This window comes from Pseudophryne corroboree, chromosome 6 (genome assembly GCF_028390025.1).
Source record: "Pseudophryne corroboree isolate aPseCor3 chromosome 6, aPseCor3.hap2, whole genome shotgun sequence".
In the NCBI taxonomy this organism is placed as follows: domain Eukaryota; kingdom Metazoa; phylum Chordata; class Amphibia; order Anura; family Myobatrachidae; genus Pseudophryne; species Pseudophryne corroboree.
In genome coordinates this window covers 633,476,420-633,497,920 of record NC_086449.1, presented here as the reverse complement: position 1 = coordinate 633,497,920, position 21,501 = coordinate 633,476,420, and the positions used below count along the sequence as shown (strand labels likewise).

Genomic DNA, 21,501 nt, shown 5'->3' with positions numbered 1-21,501 from the left:
GCCACGGCACACAGTTTGGGAACCTCTGCCTTAGTGTAATTAATGCCCACTGGATTACTGCGGTCTGTAGATGAAGGACCTTTAGCAGTACCTAGAATCTCCCGTAATTCATCTGGTGGTCAGCTTTTAGCTATGTGGCTCCAACTGTGTGGAACTCACTTCCACGCACAGTGCGAGAGGTCCGACTCTAGAATCCTTAAAAAATGAACGCAAGACTCTCCTGCTTACTCAAGCATTTCCAGAATGTCCCTTTTAATATCTCCATGCTCTCTGTAATTTAAAAAGCTTTTCTGTTCTTCAGATTTTCTTACTATATTATGTTGATTCTGTTAAGTGCCTTGAGTCCTATTGGAGAAAGAGCGCTATATAAATAAAATTATTATTATTATTATTAACAGCACACTGTGTCATGCCACGCTATGGAATGTGTTGTGTTGAGAGCAGAGCTAAGGACACATTTGGAACACTGCTTTTTGTGTTAACATTTTTTGTGTGTGTAACATGATACGGATTTTTGTCTTACAACTTGGCCACTAACATGTATTCTACTGGCCTCGAGTAGTAGTGAACACTGGTGTCATTACCGTGGGTGTCACCCAGTGTATATACTCACCCTGTCACCTCCATTCCTGGACTACTTGAAAGGGAGCATGACCTTGTGTCTATGAAGCCATGGGGTATGACATTTTTGGTGCGTGTCATTCTCCTGTTTTCGTCATGCTGGGGCCTTGCCCAGTGCAGCAGGAGCTGTGGCATATCCCCCAGCCTCCCCCCTGTTTTGCTGCTGCCTGGTGATACCATCTGAGGGGGCGACACTAAAATCGCAGAGAAGATCTGTTATTTCTCTTACATCCTAGGGGATACTGCGGTTCCATTTAGTACCATGGGGTATAGACGGGTCCACCAGGAGCCATGGGCACTTTAAGAGTTTGATAGTGTGGGCTGGCTCCTCCCTCTGTGCCCCTCCTACCAGACTCAGTTTAGAAAATGTGCCCGGAGGAGCCGGTCACGTTTCTGGAAGCTCATGAAGAGTTTTCTGCATTTATTTTATATGTTTGTTATTTTCAGGCAGGACTGGTTGGCACCAGCCTGCCTGCTTCGTGGGACTTGGGGGGGGGGGGAGAGAACAGCCCAACCTCTTGAAGGGTTAGCGGTCCCCTGTTCAGCAGGGGGCTCACTACTGGGTAGTCAGGGCAGTGCATCTTCCCAGAATAGCGGGGCTGAACCGGAATGGGTTAATTCCATTAAAAGAATGGTCTCACATATTTCTACAAAGCTATCCTGCAATGAGAAAGAGACGCAATACTTAAGACAGACTGGATGAGTTTATTAATAGAGACTCAGTCCTCAAACCAGCGTCTCAATCCCCTCCCATTTGTCTGCAAAAATGATCTCTGCCCCATATCCTGCTGTTTGACGCTGACTGGTCAGACATGGAGGAGGGTGAGGTGGATTTGGAGGGGGGGGATGCTACTCTGTCACAGGGAATAGAGGCTATCAGAGATGTTCTGCAAATTCCTGATAAGGTGTCAGAGGAGTGCGAGGAATCTTATTTTAATGTAAAAAAGAAGTCCTCCGTCACTTTTCCTGCGTCAAAGGAATTGAGGGGCAGATTTATTAAGCTTGGTAAAGTGATAAAGTGGAAGGTGATAACGCACCAGCCAATCAGTTCCTAACTTCCATGTTACAGGCTGGGTTTGAAAAATAACAGTTAGGAGCTGACTGGCTGGTGCGTTATCACCTTCCACTTTATCACTTCACCAGGCTTAATAAATCTGCCCCTGAATACCCTGTTTGAAGAACCGTGGGTTAATCCTGATAAGAAATTTCAAATCCCTAAAAGGTTGCTCTCATCTTTTCCTTTTCCTCTGGAGGATAGGAAAAAATGGGAAAATCCACCGATAGTGGATGCATCAGTCTCTAGGCTTTCACGTAAAATTGTATTGCCTGTCCCTGGTGCAGCCTCCCTAAAAGATAAGGCTGATCATATAACTGAGACTACACTCAAACCATTGTACACTGCTGCTGGGGTGGCCCAGAGACCCACTATTGCATGTGCGTGGATTACAAAAACCATTGCTAAATGGTCAGGTAACCTAATTGAGGGGTCAGATTCCTTGTCTAAGGGGAATGTTGTTTTACTCCTGCAGCATATACAGGACTCTGCAAACTTTATGGTGGAAGCCATAAAAGATATTAATTTGCTTAATGCATGCCTCACCGCTATGGCAGTGTCAGCACGCAGGGGCTTGTGGCTACGCCAGTGGACTGCTGATGCGGACTCAGGGAAAGGCGTGGAAGGCCTACCATTCACAGGAGAGGCCCTGTTTGGAGACGAACTAGACAAATGGATCTCCAAAGCTACTGTGGGCACGTCTACATATCTTCCTTCCGCAGCTCCCCCAACCAGGAAAGCTTATTCAGTTTCAAATTTACAGTCCTTTCGGACAGCCAAGTTTAAGGGAAAATCCAGAGGTGCTTCTACAGCCTCCAGAGGCGCAAGAGGTAAACCACGCAAACCAGCAACTGCAGGTGTTCAAGAACAGAGCTCAGGCTCTGCTTCCTCAAAGCCTTCAGCATGACAGTGGACCGCGAGGCCTGGGGGTCTGTCAGGTGGGAGCCCGACTACAATTCTTCAGTCACATCTGATCAAGTTCGTGCCGGGATCCCTGGGTAATAGATCTTATTTCCCAGGGCTACAGACTGGAGTTCCAAGAGCTCTCACCTCACAGATTCTTCAAATCAGGCTTACCAGCTTCACAAGAGGCAAGTATAACTTTACAGCAGGCCATCCAAAAACTGGTACAGACTCAAGTCGTTGTTCCAGTTCCACCTCATCTACACAACAAGGGGTACTATTCCAACTTGTTTGTAGTACCGAAACCGGACGGTTCGGTACAACCAATTCTGAACCTCAGGTCCTTGAACCCGTTCTTAAGGGTGTTCAAGATGGAGTCTCTGAGAGCAGTGATCTCAGGTCTGAAGGAAGGGGAATTCCTTGTGTCCCTGGATATTAAGGATGTGTACCTTCACATTCCCGATCTGGCTGCCTCATCAGGCTTATCTACGGTTTGCACTACAGGACTGTACCAGTTCCAGGCCTGCCATTTGGTCTCTCTATGGCACCGAGGGTGTTCACCAAGGTGATGGCAGAGATGATGTTTATTCTCCGCAAGCAGGGAGTGAACATAATTCTGTACCTGGATGATCTTCTGATAAAGGCGCCGTCCAGGGTGAGGTTGCTGGACAGCATTGGCCTCTCAACCAAACTTCTCCAGGATTACGGGTGGATTCTGAACCTTCCGAAATCTCACCTAGAGCCAACACGGAGGCTTCCATTCCTGGGAATGATACTGGATACGGAGTCGCAGAAAGTGTTCCTTCCGTTGGAAAAGGCATTAGCACTCCAGTCAATGGTTCGGGATGTCCTGAAGCCTACCACGTTATCGGTGCATCTATGCATTCGTCTTATAATAGAAAAGTGGTGCTTCAATACGGAAGGTTCAAGACCCTTCCAACTCGATCTGTTGGACAAATGGTCCGGAGCGCATCTTCACATGCACCAGAGGATTCGTCTGTCGACAAAAGCCAGGATCTCCCTTCTGTGGTGGCTACAGACCTGTCGCCTCGTCGAGGGTCGGAGGTTCGGAATTCAGGACTGGATCCTGTTAACCACGGACGCAAGCCTCAGAGGTTGGGGAGCAGTCACCCAGGGGGTGCAGTTTCAAGGAAGACGGTCAAGTCAGGAAGTCATCCTTCCAATCAACATTCTTGAACTCAGGGCCATATACAACGCCCTTCTGCAGGCCTCTTATCTTCTTCAGGATCGGGCCATTCAAGTCCAGTCGGACAATGTAACGGCAGTTTCTTCCGCTTCCTCTGATCCCAAGAATTTTCAAAAGAATAAAAAGGGAAAAGGTTCAAGCAATCCTCATTGCTCCGGACTGGCCAAGAAGGGCCTGGTACGCGGACCTTTTAGAGATGCTCCTCAAGGATCCGTGGCCTCTACCTCTTCGTGGGGATCTTTTGCAACAGGGCCCGTTCATCTATCAGGACTTACCGCGGCTACATTTGACGGCATGAAAGTTGAAGGGTTGATTCTAGCCAGACGAGGGATCCCTAATAAAGTTATCCCGACTATGATCCAAGCCAGGAAGGTGGTAACGTATAAACATTACCACCATATTTGGAAGAAATATGTCTCTTGGTATGAGAGCAGAACTTATTCTGCAGTGGAATTTCACCTGGGACGTTTCCTGCTTTTTCTGCAGGCAGATGTGGATGTGGGCCTACGTCTGGTCTCCATTAAAAGTCCAGATTTCGGCCTTGTCCATTTTCTTTCAAAAACAATTGGCTTCTATCCCTGAGGTCCAGACGTTTTTATTCCACGGCAAGTTTGCCGGTTCCAAAATCTGTACAGGCCCACTCTACTAGGTCAGTGGGTTCTTCCTGGTTGGCTGCCTGAGGTGTCTCGGCTTTACAGCTCTGGGTGGCTGCCCGGGGTGTCTCGGCTTTACAGCGGCTACTTGGTCTGGTTCAAACACGTTTGCCAAGTTCTACAAGTTCGATACTTTGGTCTCTGAGGACCTTCAGTTTGGTAAATCAGTTCTACAGGAACCTCAGCACTCTCCCACCCGGTTTAGGAGCTTTGGTACATCCCCATGGTACTAAAGGAAACCCCGGGATCCTCTAGGACGTAAGAAGAAATAGGATTTTAATTACCTACCGGTAAATTCTTATTCTCTTAGTCCGTAGAGGATACTGGGCGCCCGCCCGGTGCTTCGTTCTTCCTGCACTGTTACTTGGTTATGTATTGTTGGTTCAGCTGTTGCTGTTCCTCTTTAAAGTTGGGTTAGCATAGCTTTTCTCTGTTTGTGTGTGCTGGTTCGGAATCTCACCACTATCTTTATCTATCCTTCTCTCAAAGCATGTCAGTCTCCTCGGGCACAGTTTCCTAGACTGAGTCTGGTAGGAGGGGAATAGAGGGAGGAGCCAGCCTACACTATCAAATTCTAAAAGTGCCCATGGCTCCTTGTGGACCTGTCTAAACCCCATGGTACTAAATGGAACCCCAGTATCCTCTACGGACTAAGAGAAAAGTATTTACCGGTAGGTAATTAAAATCCTATTTTTCCTGTCACACGGTGCGTCCTCCCCACCCCCTCCGGTGATGCCACTGGTAGTGTACTTTTTTTTTTTTTTTTTTTTTTTTTATGTCTACCATAGTAGCAGACATGTATCAACTTTGTGTCCCTTCTTATAAATACAAAAATCACTTACGTAGTTGGTCAGTGAACACAGGATATATGTTATTCTACAGGGGAGATATATTAAGCAGTGTAAACAGTGAAGAAGTGGACCAGTAGAGAAAGATGCTCATAACAACCAATCAGCTTTGAGATAACGTTGATCAAGTGCATTCTATAAAATGATAGGTAAAAGCTGAGGTAGCAGAGCCCTCTTAGATGAATGCTGCCGTATCAGTTATACTCCCCATTACCTTCATTGGGCAGCAGATAATTTGTTACAATTACAGATGTAGCCATGCTCCTCTTACTGCGATGTGGGATGCTGCATGGCGTGCCAGGCTGTGCCTATTGACAGCCTGCGATTGCTTCATTAGTTCCTTTATGGATAAATGGAATGATCGCCAGCTGTGAATAGTCCCAGCCTGACAAGCCATGCAGCATGCAGTGATGCAGCATCCCACATCGCAGTAAGAGGAGCATGGCTACATCTGTAGGTTTCCTCATTTTCCATGCACATTTCTGCTCTTAATTTTTAAAAGCAATTGGCTATAACATGTCATTGTACGATGAAATTAGGAGAATATACTTTCTGAGCAGTATATTTTCATTTCATACTTTGACATTAAACGTTTTGTGATGTTTGGGTTTCATCAGACAAGAGAAAGTTGATCTGTTCACAGCATGCCAGGTTTGCAGACTAACCAGGCAGTCGTGAATGTAATTATCTTCATCTTGCTGTGCTGCATTCCATTCTACACCTTTGCAATGCTATGACTGTACAATCATCTGTTTGTTATACAGATATATTTTTATATTCTGCTGAACTAGCTGCCAATTACTAAACAATTGAGGTTGTTATAGGCTAGTGCATGTATTTGAGAATTTCCCATTCCGAATATTTTCTAATCGGAGAAGGAAGCCATTATTGGACCACACAGTACACTACCCTTGTGTAATAGAATGGGAGTCCTTGAATATTTGCTGGAGGGATAGCTGCTGTGGTTAGTTTTTGTGTTTTGTTTAGTTATCATAAAGAACGTACAATAAAAGATATTGTGAGCTTAACAGTAAATTATGTACATGTACAGGTTGAGTATCCCTTATCCCAAATGCTTGGGACCAGAGGTATTTTGGATATCGGATTTTTCCGTATTTTGGAATAATTGCATAGCATAATGAGATATCATGGTGATGGGACCTAAATCTAAGCATAGAATGCATTTATGTTTCATATACACCTTATACACACAGCCTAAAGGTCATTTTAGACAATATTTTTAATAACTTTGTGTATTAAACAAAGTTTGTGTACATTGAGCCCTCAAAAAACAAAGGTTTCACTATCTCACTCTCACTCAAAAAAGTCCGTATTTCGGAATATTCCGAATTTCTGAATATTTGGATATGGGATACTCAACCTGTACTATATAATTTTATAATGTCTTACAAATACTACTATCAGCTCAAATGTCTGGGGTATATTTGTGTACACCCTTTGCATTGACTTCTGACCATAAAAAGTAATAGTGTCAGTGATCTTATTTTATCCCCCCAAAAAGTTGATATTGCTGCTATATTTAAAAAACTGATCCACTTTTGTGGACTTTCTGGTTTTTTTTTAGGCGTTTCAGTGTACAGTTACAGATGTGTCCTCTTACATCTAGCCTCAGTACTCCATGCACCGCGCTGGACACCTCTATCTGCATACGAAATGGTACATTACAGTGCTTTCTAGGAAAACACAGCATCGTAGCATTTCAGATACAGACAGAATATAGGCATGTAGCAGAGCCTGCTTGTGGGTCCTATTCACATAGCGATAGAAATAACATGCATTTTAGGAGGAATAACGCAAAAAAGACACACTGTATTAGTAAATACGCTCACGACTAGGCTAGACTAGAAGGGCTGTTTAATATGACTGCAGCAACGATGAGAGAGACACATCTGTAGACTGGTGTAGTAGGGTATGCCGGCGGACGGGCTCCCGGCCACCAGCATACCGGCGCTGGAATCCCGACCGCCGGCATACCGACAGCTGGGCGAGCGCAAGTGAGCCCCTTGCGGGCTCGCTGCTCTCGCCACCCTGTGGGCACGGTGGCGCTCTATATGCACCACGCCATCTATTCTCCCTCCAGGGGGGTTGTGGACCCCAAGAGGGAAAAAAGATGTCGGTATGCCGGCGGTCGTCATTCCAGCGCCGGTATGCTGGTCGTTGGGAGCCCGGCCGCCGGCAAACAGAAGACCACCCCTGTAGACATAGTGGAAAAAACATTAAATGCAAAATATGCATCCCATTCTCTCTGCTTAACTCATCTCTTCCTCCAGTAAGTTTATCTTAAGACAGGCATGTCAAACTCGTGGCCCTCCAGCTGTTGTGAAACTACAGGTCCCATCATTCTTTGCCAGCATACCTTCCACAGATCAGTTGGTAAAGCATGCTGGAACTTGTAGTTTCACAGCAGCTGCTTGACCATGAGTTTGACATGCCTGTCTTAAGAAGAAAGTTAATTTTTTTGGAGGTGATGTTTTTACGTCAGCCGATGTCTGTACACACTGCATTTGTATCATGGCATCGGTGCGTGCAGCACTCCTGTATCAGGAACTGATCAGACTTTTTTGTGGATGACCATCTGCTACGGGACCTGTGTACGCACTGCGCATTAAATGCACCGACCAGCCGAGAATTTGCTAATGAGTCCAATAATTGCACAGTGTGTACCTACCAATAGACACAGAGGGGCTGATCCTGAAAAGGCATGGAAGAAGGAAAAGCAAGTCACTTTGCACCTTGGTAAATGTATGCTGCAATGTAGCTGGGGCAGACTTACAGTATGTACAGAGAGTTAGATGTAAGGGGGGCATGTCCAAATTCAAATTAAATTGTAGTGCAAAAGTAAAGCTGTCTAGCATTTGTGGGCTACTTTACACTAATGGGCCCTACACACTGGCCGATACCAGTGAAAGATATGAACGATCTCGTTCATTAATGAACGAGATACTGTTCACATCTTTCAGCGTGTAGGCACCAGCGATGAACGATGCGTAGCCCTGCGCTGTTCATCGTCGGTGCCGGCTCGTTTAAACATGCAGGCAAATATGGACAATCTCGTCTATATTAGCATGCAGTGCTATGGAGCCGGGTGACGGGGTAAATTAAGAAACTTCACTCCCCACGTCGCCGTGTCGCCCGTCTGCCGTATCGGCCGTCGGGCAGATCGGTGGCGGGTCGCTAGGTGTGTAGGGCCCTTTACTGTACAAAAGCAGCCAGATTTACCCTACTTGCAAAAAGGAAATAATAATGTGTTTGTACCCTTTGCAGTGCAAAATGGTTTATTTACGTGCAAAGATACTTGATGTTTTTTTTTTGCTTTGCTCCCAAATCAGAATCTCCCCCAGAATGCCTTGCAACTACTGTTATCATTAATTTTAGTTCCATGTATGGGAAGTGGAGTCTCTAAACTTAACATGCTTCCAAAGGTTAGGTACTTCATTTGTATTTCTATATCTATACTGCATCGAGGGCTGTACAACTCTTGGCCCACACCCCTCCAAGCTGTTTGCCAATTCTGCTCCATTAGTAATTGCAATAACCCATCAAAGTAGGCAGCATTCCAAATTCCTGTAGCTTGCCACAACTGCATTGCATACTGTATCTTTGTGTCTGTCATCTGTATTTTCCTCCAGCCTTTTGGCTTAGATCAAGTGTAGTCAGGGGTGTATTTAGGGGTCCAAGTTCCCCTGGCAAAGTAAAGGACTGGTGCCCCCCCCCCCCCTCCCCCATATTTGAAAAATGGAAGGCATGTGTGCCTAAAAAAGGGGCGTGACCACTCAATAGTACCCCAATTCAAATTACACCACAGTAGTGTGCATGGGTGTAGCTACCATAGGTTCAGGGGATGCGACTGCTATGGGGCCCTAGTTTTCTCTGGTGCCCAAGCCTTCCCCTGCACCTACTGTAGTTACTGAGTGAGCCCCGGCCCTGGCAGCTTTTACCTTTAGGTGTGCTGCTGCACTGCAGCCACACCTGCTCACCAGGCCGCCAGCTCCGCCTCTTCTGAGTATTAATGCTGGGAGGAGGCGTGGCTGAGTCTGCAGGGATATCCCTGGACCACGGCCACGCCTCCTCCCAGCGTCTGTGAGGAGACACGAGGTGGAGCCGGGCCGGCCGGGAGAGCGGATGAGGCGGCAGTGCAGCCCTAATGGTGAGTGCTGCGGGGGAAGGGGTTTCTATGGAGTAGTCCCTGGTTGGGGTAGGGGGGGTGCACGCGCGGCGGCAGCAGGGGGCGGGCCTGTTCCGCGGCATGGAAGTATGCTATGGGGCCCCGTCTGGCAAAGCTACGCCCCTGGTAGTGTGCCTTACTCACATTACACAGCACAGTAATGTACGTTATGCTACACAGTAGGGGTGGTCTTCAGTATGCCGACTGTCGGGATCCCGGCGCACAGTATACCGGCGCCGGAATCCTGAAAGCCGGCATACTGACACTTTTTCTCCCTCGTGGGGGTCCAGGACCCCCTGGAGGGAGAATAAAATAGCGTGGGGCGCGTAGCGCACCACCATGCCCGCAAGGGGCTCATTTGCGCTCGCCACGCTGTCGGTATGCCGACGGTCGGGCTCCTGGCGCCGGTATGCTGGCCGCTGGGAGCCTGGCCGCCAGCATACCATACTACACCCCACAGTAGTACCCCTTATACACATTATGTCATACAGTAGTGCATATATATATATATATATATATATATATATGTACACACACAACAAATCTGAGGGCGCTAACGGCTTGTTAATCTATTACAAACAATCCAATTGATTTAAAAATTTATTCATAAAACAGAATACTTTCTCCAATTCACAGTGTTAATAACATTATCACCATACAGGATGGACATTCAATGTGACATATATAAATTCCAATATGCACCAGTTAGATTTGATCAGATGCAGAACCCAATTCCAATATGCACCAATAAGGTTTGATCAGATGTAGAACCCGACGCGTTTCGTCCCTTAGGACTTCCTCAGGGGTATTAGATCAATAAAATGTCTGAGGTTAACAACTCCAGATGATTTTCATATTTAAAAGGTCAAGATAAACTTTAACCAATATTGGACCGATCAGACATATAGACCGGTATCAGGAAAAAGTTTAACGATCAAATCCTGAAAAGAGTAGGTCTATAAATTTATACCAGACCCAAATATTGTATGTTTATACACGACACTGGATGGATTAAAAATAGTTGGCCTCAAATCATGAAGTTTGAGTGCTTCAATGCTGCCACCTTTCTCAAAATCCAGTGGCCCACTTGCCTGCACCTCTTGTCATCTGTCTGGCGCCCCTCCCCATTAGATTGTTAGCTCTTCAGAGCAGGGCCCTCTTTCTTGTTGTTATCTAAGCCCTCGTCTCAACACATTTCACTCACAGCTCTCCCCTACTCAACGACCATCTTTATCCTGCTAGTAAAGGCTCATCTCCATCTATGGCCACCAGCCTCTAGTAGTACGATGATCACTCCCTCAATACTTACATCTTAGCTGTATTATGTCTTGAGAATGTGTGGTGCTCTGTTACCTGTACTCTATTTCTGTTATTTATTTACTGTAATGCAATGTTTTGTCCCCTGTACTGTCCTTTGTACGGCGCTGCGAAACACATGTGGCGCCTTATAAATAAAATGTAATAATAAATAATAATAATAATGTCCCCAGTATAGTGCCAGTTACACATAATGACCCCAGTAGTGCAGTGCCAGATACACATAATGCCTCCTAGTATAGTGCCTCATACACATATGCCCCCACAGTGCCACATACACGTATGCCACAGCAACAAGGACCTGGGGGGCCCAGATACACATGGGCTGCTTTATTTCTTGCTGTGCTACCGCTGTTACTGAACGCATACAGTTTGTACATACAGCATGTTACACAGCTGTATACAGATGTGCTGCAAATGCTGTACAGATAATTGCAGATATTTGAAACATTTATCACCTTCAAAAATATTGGTGTTCATGTTATTCAATGTTAACATCTATATGCTGCTTTATATAATGTACATCAAGGTCTGCTTCGTCTCTAATGTGACCACTTGCCAGATTGTCAAGGTCGTTCGTTGGGCTGTGAGCCAGGGAGAACACTTGCCTAACGGTAACTTTTTAAAGAGAATTGATTTGTTAATGTTTAAAATAATGTGTAGTTGTCTGCAGCCTTGTGCATTATGTCTTTTTTATGAAGCCCATTATAAATTTCTATCTAAGGTAAGAAATGTTATACCTACAGTAGTATCAGCTTATACTTTAGTAGCCATCATAAGCCTGTACTCTTCTACTGATTCTTTGCCAAATAAAAACATACTGTACCGTAGATATGTATAATGTCAGAGTATCTTGTTCCCAGAAATCTCTCCTATTTCATAGATGCTGATTTATTCATTTTATGTTTGTCTTTAGGTACAGATTGCATTGTGGCGTTTTAGAATTACAATTTTCTAATGGGTTTTATTTTATTTTTTTCAGTGTTGCTGCTAACCATAAGCAAAACTTGATGACTGTCGCCAACCTGGGTGTAGTTTTCGGGCCTACACTTTTGCGTCCCCAAGAAGAAACTGTAGCAGCCATCATGGATATCAAATTCCAAAACATTGTGGTGGAAATAATTATTGAAAACCACGAAAAGGTAAAACTATTTAAGGAAACAAAATTATTGGTCTTAAAATATTTCCTTGAGTGAGTTTAATTAATTTTTCCTATATAACTTGTTCTTAAGAAATAGAACAAATGTTTGTCATGTACTGCATGTGTTTGCTTTCTTTATGTAATATGTAGTATTTGCCCTCTTCTATACTGTTTATTACCTGTGGGTAAGTAAATCACCCATTTAGGCCAATATTACAGCTGCTGCTCTGCCACTCATATGTTGGATATGCGTTTATTAGATGTGAGCACAAATGCAAGATGTTCCTGCAGAATTACCCATTATATCTCACTCTTAATCATATATTAGAGGATATTTTGGAACCCATATTTTTTTCTATATAAATTCCCTCTTGTATTGCATGCACTAAATATCACCCGTTCCACAGTCAGTGCCTGTTAGAGTCCATACTATGATAATTTCAGTATTGTGTGGCCATCTTTTGTACCACAGGAGCTGACCTAAGGAGCACTTCATGGCTAAATTAGCAAGTACTGTAATCCAGCCTAATTGATGATACTGCCAGCACCGTTTTGCCATCATTCTGCCTTTATTAATGCCTCTTAGACATGGCCTTCCCAGCAGAATGTACTGGGTAAATAAATGTAGATATTTTGGATTTAGACACGCAAGAGCAGAAAAATAAACACGAGTCCCAGCTAAGTAAACGTTTGCTCAATCCACACCTCGGTGTAAGCACAGGTGACTAAGCTGCAATCTGGTTTGATGATTTACTTACAGTGACATTGTGACTCAGGTGTTTCGTGGAGACAACCAACTGTTTACTGCCCCTAATGTTTAATAGGAGTCCATGGATTATTCAGAGCATCTGTCAGCACTAGAACAAGAGCTCCGTCTTCTGCATAAAAATGTTCATTGCCAATGTCCTGCATTATTAGAGGCTATTGATTCCTCCCTAGCTAATTAACAACTGCTAATCTCTAAAACTGTCAATACAAATAAGTGTTGGGGTGGGCTGCAGCTAGCTAATCCTTGGAAAAAACAACACAAGCGTGCCGGCTGTGGATGTTTTGTATCCTGCAGTACTTCTTACCCATCATGCGTAGTGGCTTTCATTACAGGTCACATAAATCACATGCGATATAGGCAAAATAATTACTTATGAGGAAGTAGACTGGGTGACGTGTTAGTTTTATCTGTATTAGGTTTTAATTTCATATGGCCTGTGATCAGTATAGAAAATCCAAACACTCACATAACGCTAATAATCCAACATTCATGATTTTGATGGGGGGAACAAATGTGATCCTTTTAAATGTAGCAGTTTCTTTCAGCAGCAACAACCTTAATGTTTACCTTGGTCAGTGAAGCATATCGGCTTAGTATTTTGTCTCATTTGTCCTTACAAAGCCACTATGACGCCTTGATATTAGTGGATGGCCTCACAGACCTGCTGTAGATTAGGTCACACTGCAACGTTTCAATTGTGCTCAGGTCAGGACTTTGACTTGACCATTGTAAAATACAATAGTTCTTATGCTCCATTCAGTCTGCTAGAAATGTACTTGCGTGTTTAGGGCACTTGTCGTTCTGCATGACCACATTCTGTTGGTCTTCAGGTCGTGCAAGGTACATAGCATGATGCTTCTGTATAGAATTTACAGATCAGTCCAGGCATTGTTCCGGTGACTGCAAGCCGATCTGGGATTTGAGTCTTGTAAGAAGCCATGACCCATATTACGTCACCATTGTGTTTTATGGTTGGTTGAAGCTATTAAAGAAGTTAATTTTTATTTTGAAACTTTAAAAACTTTTTATACTTCAATATTTCATGTTCTACTAACACATTTAAAATTTTTGCCCAAAGCTTCCGCTTTCATCATATCTGTCCAAACAACATTCTTTCAATAGCTCCCTGGTGGTGTTTGGCAGAGTTGTGATATGTGACAATGTTGTTTTATGGACAGTAGTGGTTTGCCTTCCTCCGTATCATCCCATGTACTGTTCTTTGTTTTCTTTATGGTGCGCTCATGAACAGTGACATTAAACAGAACAAGAGAGGCATTCAGATTTAGTTACAACCTGTGTTGTGTGACCTCCTAAAGCATTGCAGTGGTTTCTGATGGAGAAAAGTAAAATTATGTTTGTTTGTTTGTTTGTTTGTTTGTTTGTTTGTTTGTTTGTATTTTGACTGATAATTGGACTAATTGCATTGGGTTGGATTTTAATTTAAACATTTCTGTTCACAAGAGGTAACAATACTTCCCTCCCTTCCTGCCTGCCTTCCTTCCTTCCTTCCTTCCTGCCCGCCTGCCTTCCTTCCTGCCCTGCCCTTCTTCCTTCCCTTCTTCCTTCCCTGCCCTCCTTCCTTCCCTTCCCTCCTTCTCTCCCTCCCTCCCTACTTCCCTCCTCTGAAAATCTTTGTTGAATGTATAGTTATTCGCATAACAAACCTGTACAAGCATTATGTTTCTAGTGAGACAGAAGCATTCAGACTATTTGTCAGGTCACGGACTCGCGGACAGCGATACCAATCAGCACTTACATGATTCAGTCTAAGCTGAATACTGTAATACTTTATAAATCCGCCAACCCACAAAGAAGTCTGTGCATAGACATCCACAAAAACGGTATAGCTCTATTGTTACTTCAACAGCTATTTGTGCAGGTGTGACCGTTTTGGTAAGTTGAGAGACAGCGTTAGGGCTGATGTTTCATTTTCATTCCTGAATACTGTATTTGACAGGTAGGTGAACTCTATGGGAGCAATTCGATCAGGAGTGAGATTTGTACTGAGCTCCCGTGTTGCTATACACATTGGCCCTCATTCCGAGTTGATCGGTCGCAAGGCGAATTTAGCAGAGTTACACACGCTAAGCCGCCGCCTACTGGGAGTGAATCTTAGCTTCTTAAAATTGCGACCGATGTATTCGCAATATTGCGATTACTAACTACTTAGCAGTTTCAGAGTAGCTCCAGACTTACTCTGCCTGTGCGATCATTTCAGTGCTTGTCGTTCCTGGTTGACGTCACAAGCACACCCAGCGTTCGCCCAGGCACTCCCACCGTTTCCCCGGCCACTCCTGCGTTTTTTCCGGAAACGGTAGCGTTTTCAGCCACACGCCCATAAAACGCCGTGTTTCCGCCCAGTAACACCCATTTCCTGTCAATCACATTACGATCGCCGGAGCGAAGAAAAAGCCGTGAGTAAAAATACTTTCTTCATAGTAAAGTTACTTGGCGCAGTCGCAGTGCGAACATTGCGCATGCGTACTAAGCGGATTTTCACTGCGATGCGATGAAAAATACCGAGCGAACAACTCGGAATGAGGGCCATTGAGAGATAATTTATCCCTGAAATCCTGCATTGTCAAGCTACAGTATGTCAAATACATGTTGAGTGGCAAAAGATCCCATCCACAACACAGTGTAAAACTTCTATAGCAAATTTCAGTGAGAAAATTATAAGAGGTTGTTAGGCCTGTCTGTGGCTTGCTTTGACACCTGTTCATGATGACTGTTTAATTCTAATCTACATTTGTACTGCAGGAAATAGTGTTTGTGTGGCAATGTTTTCATTTATATTGTTTTTTTCTGTGTTTGGTAAGTCAGCAGTGTGGTATCAGATTTCATCAAGTGACAATTATACCATTATCAGTGCATGAGAGTAGATTGTGTGTAGTGTGTAGTGAAGCGGGGATGTGAATGGCAGTAGTGTTTCCCAGGTTGCAGGAAAGAGAGATGTTGTATGTAGCATGTACAAGTATTTCAACATTGTTTCATGTCTGATTCTAAATATACAGTATATTGGGCCTGTTTCAGAGTTGTACACAAAGCTGGTGGTTTATGTACAGCTCTGATGATGCCCCCAAGCCGTCGTATGATAGACATAAGGGCGGTGACGGGTACTGTTGGAGAAAACAGGAGCTTGTCACCCCTGTTTATGGGCGTGCTGAAGCTAGTGTTCCTGGGTGCAGCTTACCTGGCTTCAGCTGTATGAATATCCCGGCCATCTAGAGTTACTAAGATGACCAATGGTCATGCAGGTGGTCTATTGCTGCGTCCGCAGATGCAGCAGCAGAGCACAGAAGCCGGCAAGAGGCGTCTATTTACACAAGATGCCTCCTGCGGCATTAGCATAATTTCGTAGTAGCAATTGCGACAACTGCATGGCGTATATCTATAAAATAGACCCTTAGCTCCTGAGCACGAATAACTCCACAAATAACTCTCCTTTGGACTTAGACAGTGGACCTTATTGGGGCACTTAATTTGCAGACCATTATCTCTGTAATTTGCATAAACAGACATCACAAATTTCTCTTACGTCCTAGAGCATGTTGGGGACTCCGTAAGGACCATGGGGTATAGACGGGCTCCGCAGGAGACATGGGCACTTTTAGACCTTTAATGAGCGTGAACTGGCTCCTCCCTCTATGCCCCTCCTCCAGACTCCAGTTAGATCCTGTGCCCAGAGGAGACTGGTCACACACTAGGGGAGCTCTTCCGAGTTTCTCTAGAAAATAGACTTTGTTAGGTTTTTTTTATATTAAGGGAGCACTGCTGGCAACAGACTTCCTGCTTCGTGGGACTGAGGGGAGAGAAGTAGACCCACTTTCCTGGACTTGATGGGCTCTGCTTTTTAGGCTACTGGACACCATTAGCTCCAGAGGGTCTGAACACTGGTGTCGTCTAGCTGTTCGTTGCCGGAGCCGCGCCGCCGTCCTCGTCACAGAGCCGGAAGATAGAAGCCAAGTGAGTATAGGAAGAAAGAAGACTTCACAGGCGGCAGAAGACATCAGAGCTTCGGAAGGTACCGCGCAGCGCGACCGCTGCGCGCCTTTGCTCCCGCACACACACGAGGCACTGCAAGGGTGCAGGGCGCAGGGGGGGCGCCCTGGGCAGCAAAGATTACCTCATAAAAACGACTGGCAAGCTATATACACTGCATTGCAGGGTATTTAAGACCCCCGCCAGTATAAATATTAGCGGGACCGAAGACCGCCATCGAGGGGGCGGGGCTTCGTCCCTCAGCTCTAACCAGCGCCATTTTTTCTCCACAGCTTGGCTGCAGAGATGCTGCTCCCGGACCCTGCCCTGATATCTACAAGTAACGGCGCAAAACGAGGGGGGGGGGCACAATATTTGGTGCTGATTTGATATATATATATATATATATTGTTCTAGTGGTAAATCGGTTGCGCCTTCAGTGTTTGTATGTAAATTGTTGCAAATCCTTGAGTGATAGTTAAAATGTGCGTACCAGACATACGTAGAACATTCGCCTTGTTTGAGGTATCTTTGCATCTGGATAATCCTTACTCGTACTGATTCTCCATTCCCATCCGTCCAAGCGTTGGTGTGGAGTTTGTACGTATATGCAAAAAATGTGTGTCAGAATGCTGCTCTTAAACAAAGTGACTTGGTGCTATATTTCGTGCAACTTTAACAGTAAAGTGAATATGTGCAAAGAAAAGTGCTGTACGTGCTTGTTATATATATATATATATAAATAAAAATATGAATAAATACGAATAAATATTTTATTTTACTATCAGTGTGCAAATTCCCTTAGGTAATGTGCTTATATACCACTTATTGAGGGTGCAACACCATATGGCTCAGTAGTCTAAAGGAGCACTTACATCTAGAGTTGAAATGATTTAATAGGATGCTGCCATCATTCCATCATCAGACTTATGGACCTTAAAAAAAGGGTTCCCATGTGGGATGGAAAAAAGCCTCTGATAGTGTAGTATTATTTAAAAAACATTTAATAATACATAAAACGACAAAAAACATACAGATGGACTCGTACAATTTTAAAAATGCATATAGGCTTATCTGTTAATTCCTCAGATAGGAGCGGAGTGCCGGTATATGCCCAACGCGTTTCGTCCCTTAGTTCATATCTGGGACTTCCATTGACCCCTGAGGAAGTCCCAGATATGAACTAAGGGACGAAACGCGTTGGGCATATACCGGCACTCCGCTCCTATCTGAGGAATTAACAGATAAGCCTATATGCATTTTTAAAATTGTACGAGTCCATCTGTATGTTTTTTGTCGTTTTATGTATTATTAAATGTTTTTTAAATAATACTACACTATCAGAGGCTTTTTTCCATCCCACATGGGAACCCTTTTTTTAAGGTCCATAAGTCTGATGATGGAATGATGGCAGCATCCTATTAAATCATTTCAACTCTAGATGTAAGTGCTCCTTTAGACTACTGAGCCATATGGTGTTGCACCCTCAATAAGTGGTATATAAGCACATTACCTAAGGGAATTTGCACACTGATAGTAAAATAAAATATTTATTCGTATTTATTCATATTTTTATTTATATATATATATAACAAGCACGTACAGCACTTTTCTTTGCACATATTCACTTTACTGTTAAAGTTGCACGAAATATAGCACCAAGTCACTTTGTTTAAGAGCAGCATTCTGACACACATTTTTTGCATATACGTACAAACTCCACACCAACGCTTGGACGGATGGGAATGGAGAATCAGTACGAGTAAGGATTATCCAGATGCAAAGATACCTCAAACAAGGCGAATGTTCTACGTATGTCTGGTACGCACATTTTAACTATCACTCAAGGATTTGCAACAATTTACATACAAACACTGAAGGCGCAACCGATTTACCACTAGAACAATTTTGAAATCTGAGTTCCTTTGGGAATTGGACATTTTGAAATCTGGTTGCGACACCATTAACCTTGGGAGTGTTTTTATTAATTTTAAAATAATTTTAAAATAATTTTGTCTTGCACTAACTCATGCGTAATTTATGATCTCCCATTTTAGGGATATCTGGTTATAGAATATTCAGGTTGTAGCGCTATCTGCACCTTTTGTACACAATATATATATATATATATATTATATATAAAACGCGCTATACAGGTCTGGGGTATTGTTATATTTCAGACTCTGGCGGCGTTGGGTGTGAGCTGGCAAACTTCCTCTCTGTCTCTCCAAAGAACCTCCTTGTAGGTCTGTCCCCTATAATTCAGTGTGTGTGTGGGTGTCGGTACGTGTGTGTCGACATGTCTGAGGCGGAAGGCTATTCGAGGGAGGAAGAGGAGCAAAATGTGATAGTGACTGCATCGGCACCGCCGACTGCTGATTGGGTAGACTTGGAATGCAAGTGTGGCTTTATTGCATAAAAGATTGGACAAAGCTGAGTCTCAGAACCAAGCATGGAGTCAATCCATGGATATTGCTGTGTCTCAGAACCCATCGGGGTCTCAGAAACGTCCTTTTACCCAGATAGCAGACACTGATACCGACACGGATTCCGACTCCAGTGTCGACTATGATGAGGCGAGATTACACCCACGGGTGGCCAAGAGTATTCAGTACATGATTGTAGCAATAAGGGATGTATTATTACATATCACAGAGGACCCTTCTGTCCCTGACACAAGGGTCTGTATGTTTAAAGAGAAGAAACGTGAGGTAACGTTTCCCCCATCTCATGAACTGAAAGCTCTATTTGAAAAGGTTTGGGAAACTCCAGACAAGAGGCTGCAGGTTCCCAAGAGAATTATTATGGCGTATCCTTTCCCCTCACAGGACAGGTTACGGTGGGAATCCTCTCCCTCAGTGGATAAAGCCTTGACCTGGTTATCCAGTAAAGTGGCCCTACTGTCCCCGGACACGGCGACACTAAAGGATCCTGCGGACCGCAAGCAGGAAACCACTTTAAAATCAATTTATGCGACTACGGGAGCCCTCCTCCGACCGGCAGTTGCGTCGGCATGGGTGAGTAGCGCTATTGCAGCTTGGGCAGATAACTTGTCATCTGACATGGACACCCTCGACAGGGATACTGTTCTGTTAACTTTGGGTCACATAAAAGACGCAGTGTTATACCTAAGGGAGGCTGCGAGGGATATTGGCCTCTTGGGATCAAGGGCCAATGCAATGGCAATTTCAGCTAGGAGGTAGCTGTGGACCCGTCAATGGACTGGTGATGCTGACTCCAGGAGACTTATGGAGGCTCTGCCTTACAAAGGTGAAGTTTTGTTTGGGGATGGCCTCGCGGACCTGGTTTCCACAGCTACCGCGGGTATGTCTTCTTTTTTGCCTTTTGTTCCCCCACAGCAAAAGAAAACGCTTCAGTACCAAGAATGCTCCTACGGAGGATTTCCAGCTGGGTCATTTTCTCCATTTTCTACAGCCAGGAGTGGATATGGGCTTGAAGTTAGGCTCCATTAAGGTGCAGATTTTGGCCTTATGAATATTCTTTCAGAAGGAATTGGCTTCTCTTCCAGAAGTGCAGACTTTTGTGAAGGGAGTACTACACATCCAACCTCCTTTTGTGCCCCCAGTGGCACCGTGGGACCTTAACGTGGTGTTACAGTTCCTTAAATCACATTGGTTTGAACCTCTTCAAACTGTTGACTTGAAATTTCTCACTTGGAAAGTGGTCATGTTATTGGTCTTGGCTTTCGGCAAGGCGGGTGTCAGAATTGGCGCCTTTGTCTCACAAGAGCCCCTATCTGATTTTCCATGTAGATAGAGCGGAATTGAGAACTCGTCCTCAATTTCTACCCAAGGTGGTTTCGTCGTTTCACATGAACCAACCTATTGTGGGGCCGGTGGCTACGGATGTCTTGGAGGATTCCAAGTCCCTTGATGTGGTCAGGGCTTTAAAAATCTATGTAGCCAGAATGGCTCGTATTAGGAAAACAGAGGCACAGTTTGTCCTGTATGCGGCCAACAAGATTGGCGCGCCTGCTTCCAAGCAGACTATTGCACGCTGGATCTGTACCATGATTCAGTAGGCTCATTCTACGTCTGGCTTGCAGTTACCAAAATTGGTAAAGGCCCATTCCACTAGGAAGGTGAGTTCTTCTTGGGCGGCTGCCTGTGGTGTCTCGACGTTACAGCTTTGCCGACCGGCTACTTGGTCGGGTTCAAACACTTTTGCAAAATTCTGTAAGTTTGATACCCTGGCTGATGAGGACCTCATGTTTGCTCAATCGGTGCTGCAGAGTCATCCGTACTCTCCCGCCCGGTCTGGAGCTTTGGTATAAACACCATGGTCCTTACGGAGTCCCCAGCATCCTCTAGGACGTAAGAGAAAATACGATTTTAAACCTACCGGTAAATCTTTTTCTCCTAGTCCGTAGAGGATGCTGGGCGCCCGTCCCAGTGCGGACTGAAATCTGCAATAATTGTATATAGTTATTGATAAGATTACACACAGGTTGTGTTACTGTTGAAATCAGGCTGTTGCTGTTTTCTGTTGTTGTTCATATTTTGTTTCTGGTTTACTTATATACCATGTTGTACGGTGTGTTTGTGGTGTGAGCTGGTATGTGGCTCACCCTTGATTAACAAAATCCTTTTCCTCGAAATGTCCGTCTCCTCTGGGCACAGTTCCTATAACTGGAGTCTGGAGGAGGGGCATAGAGGGAGGAGCCAGTTCACGCCCATTAAAGGTCTTAAAGTGTCCATGTCTCCTGTGGAGCCCGTCTATACCCCATGGTCCTTACGGAGTCCCCAGCATCCTCTACGGACTAGAAGAAAAAGATTTACCGGTAGGTTTAAAATCTTATTT

At 44.5% G+C, this 21,501-nt stretch overlaps 1 protein-coding gene across 3 annotated transcripts in view; it reads left to right on the top strand.

The window, feature by feature from the left end:
- The window catches only part of ARHGAP26 (Rho GTPase activating protein 26), a 1,013,198-nt gene that overhangs the window by 631,891 nt on the left and 359,806 nt on the right, over positions 1-21,501 (top strand). For all 3 annotated transcript variants that reach the window (XM_063928129.1, XM_063928130.1, XM_063928128.1), the window contains exon 18: positions 11,772-11,931. In XM_063928129.1, coding sequence (XP_063784199.1) covers positions 11,772-11,931 — 160 coding nt within the window. The remainder of the gene's footprint in view (positions 1-11,771; positions 11,932-21,501) is intronic.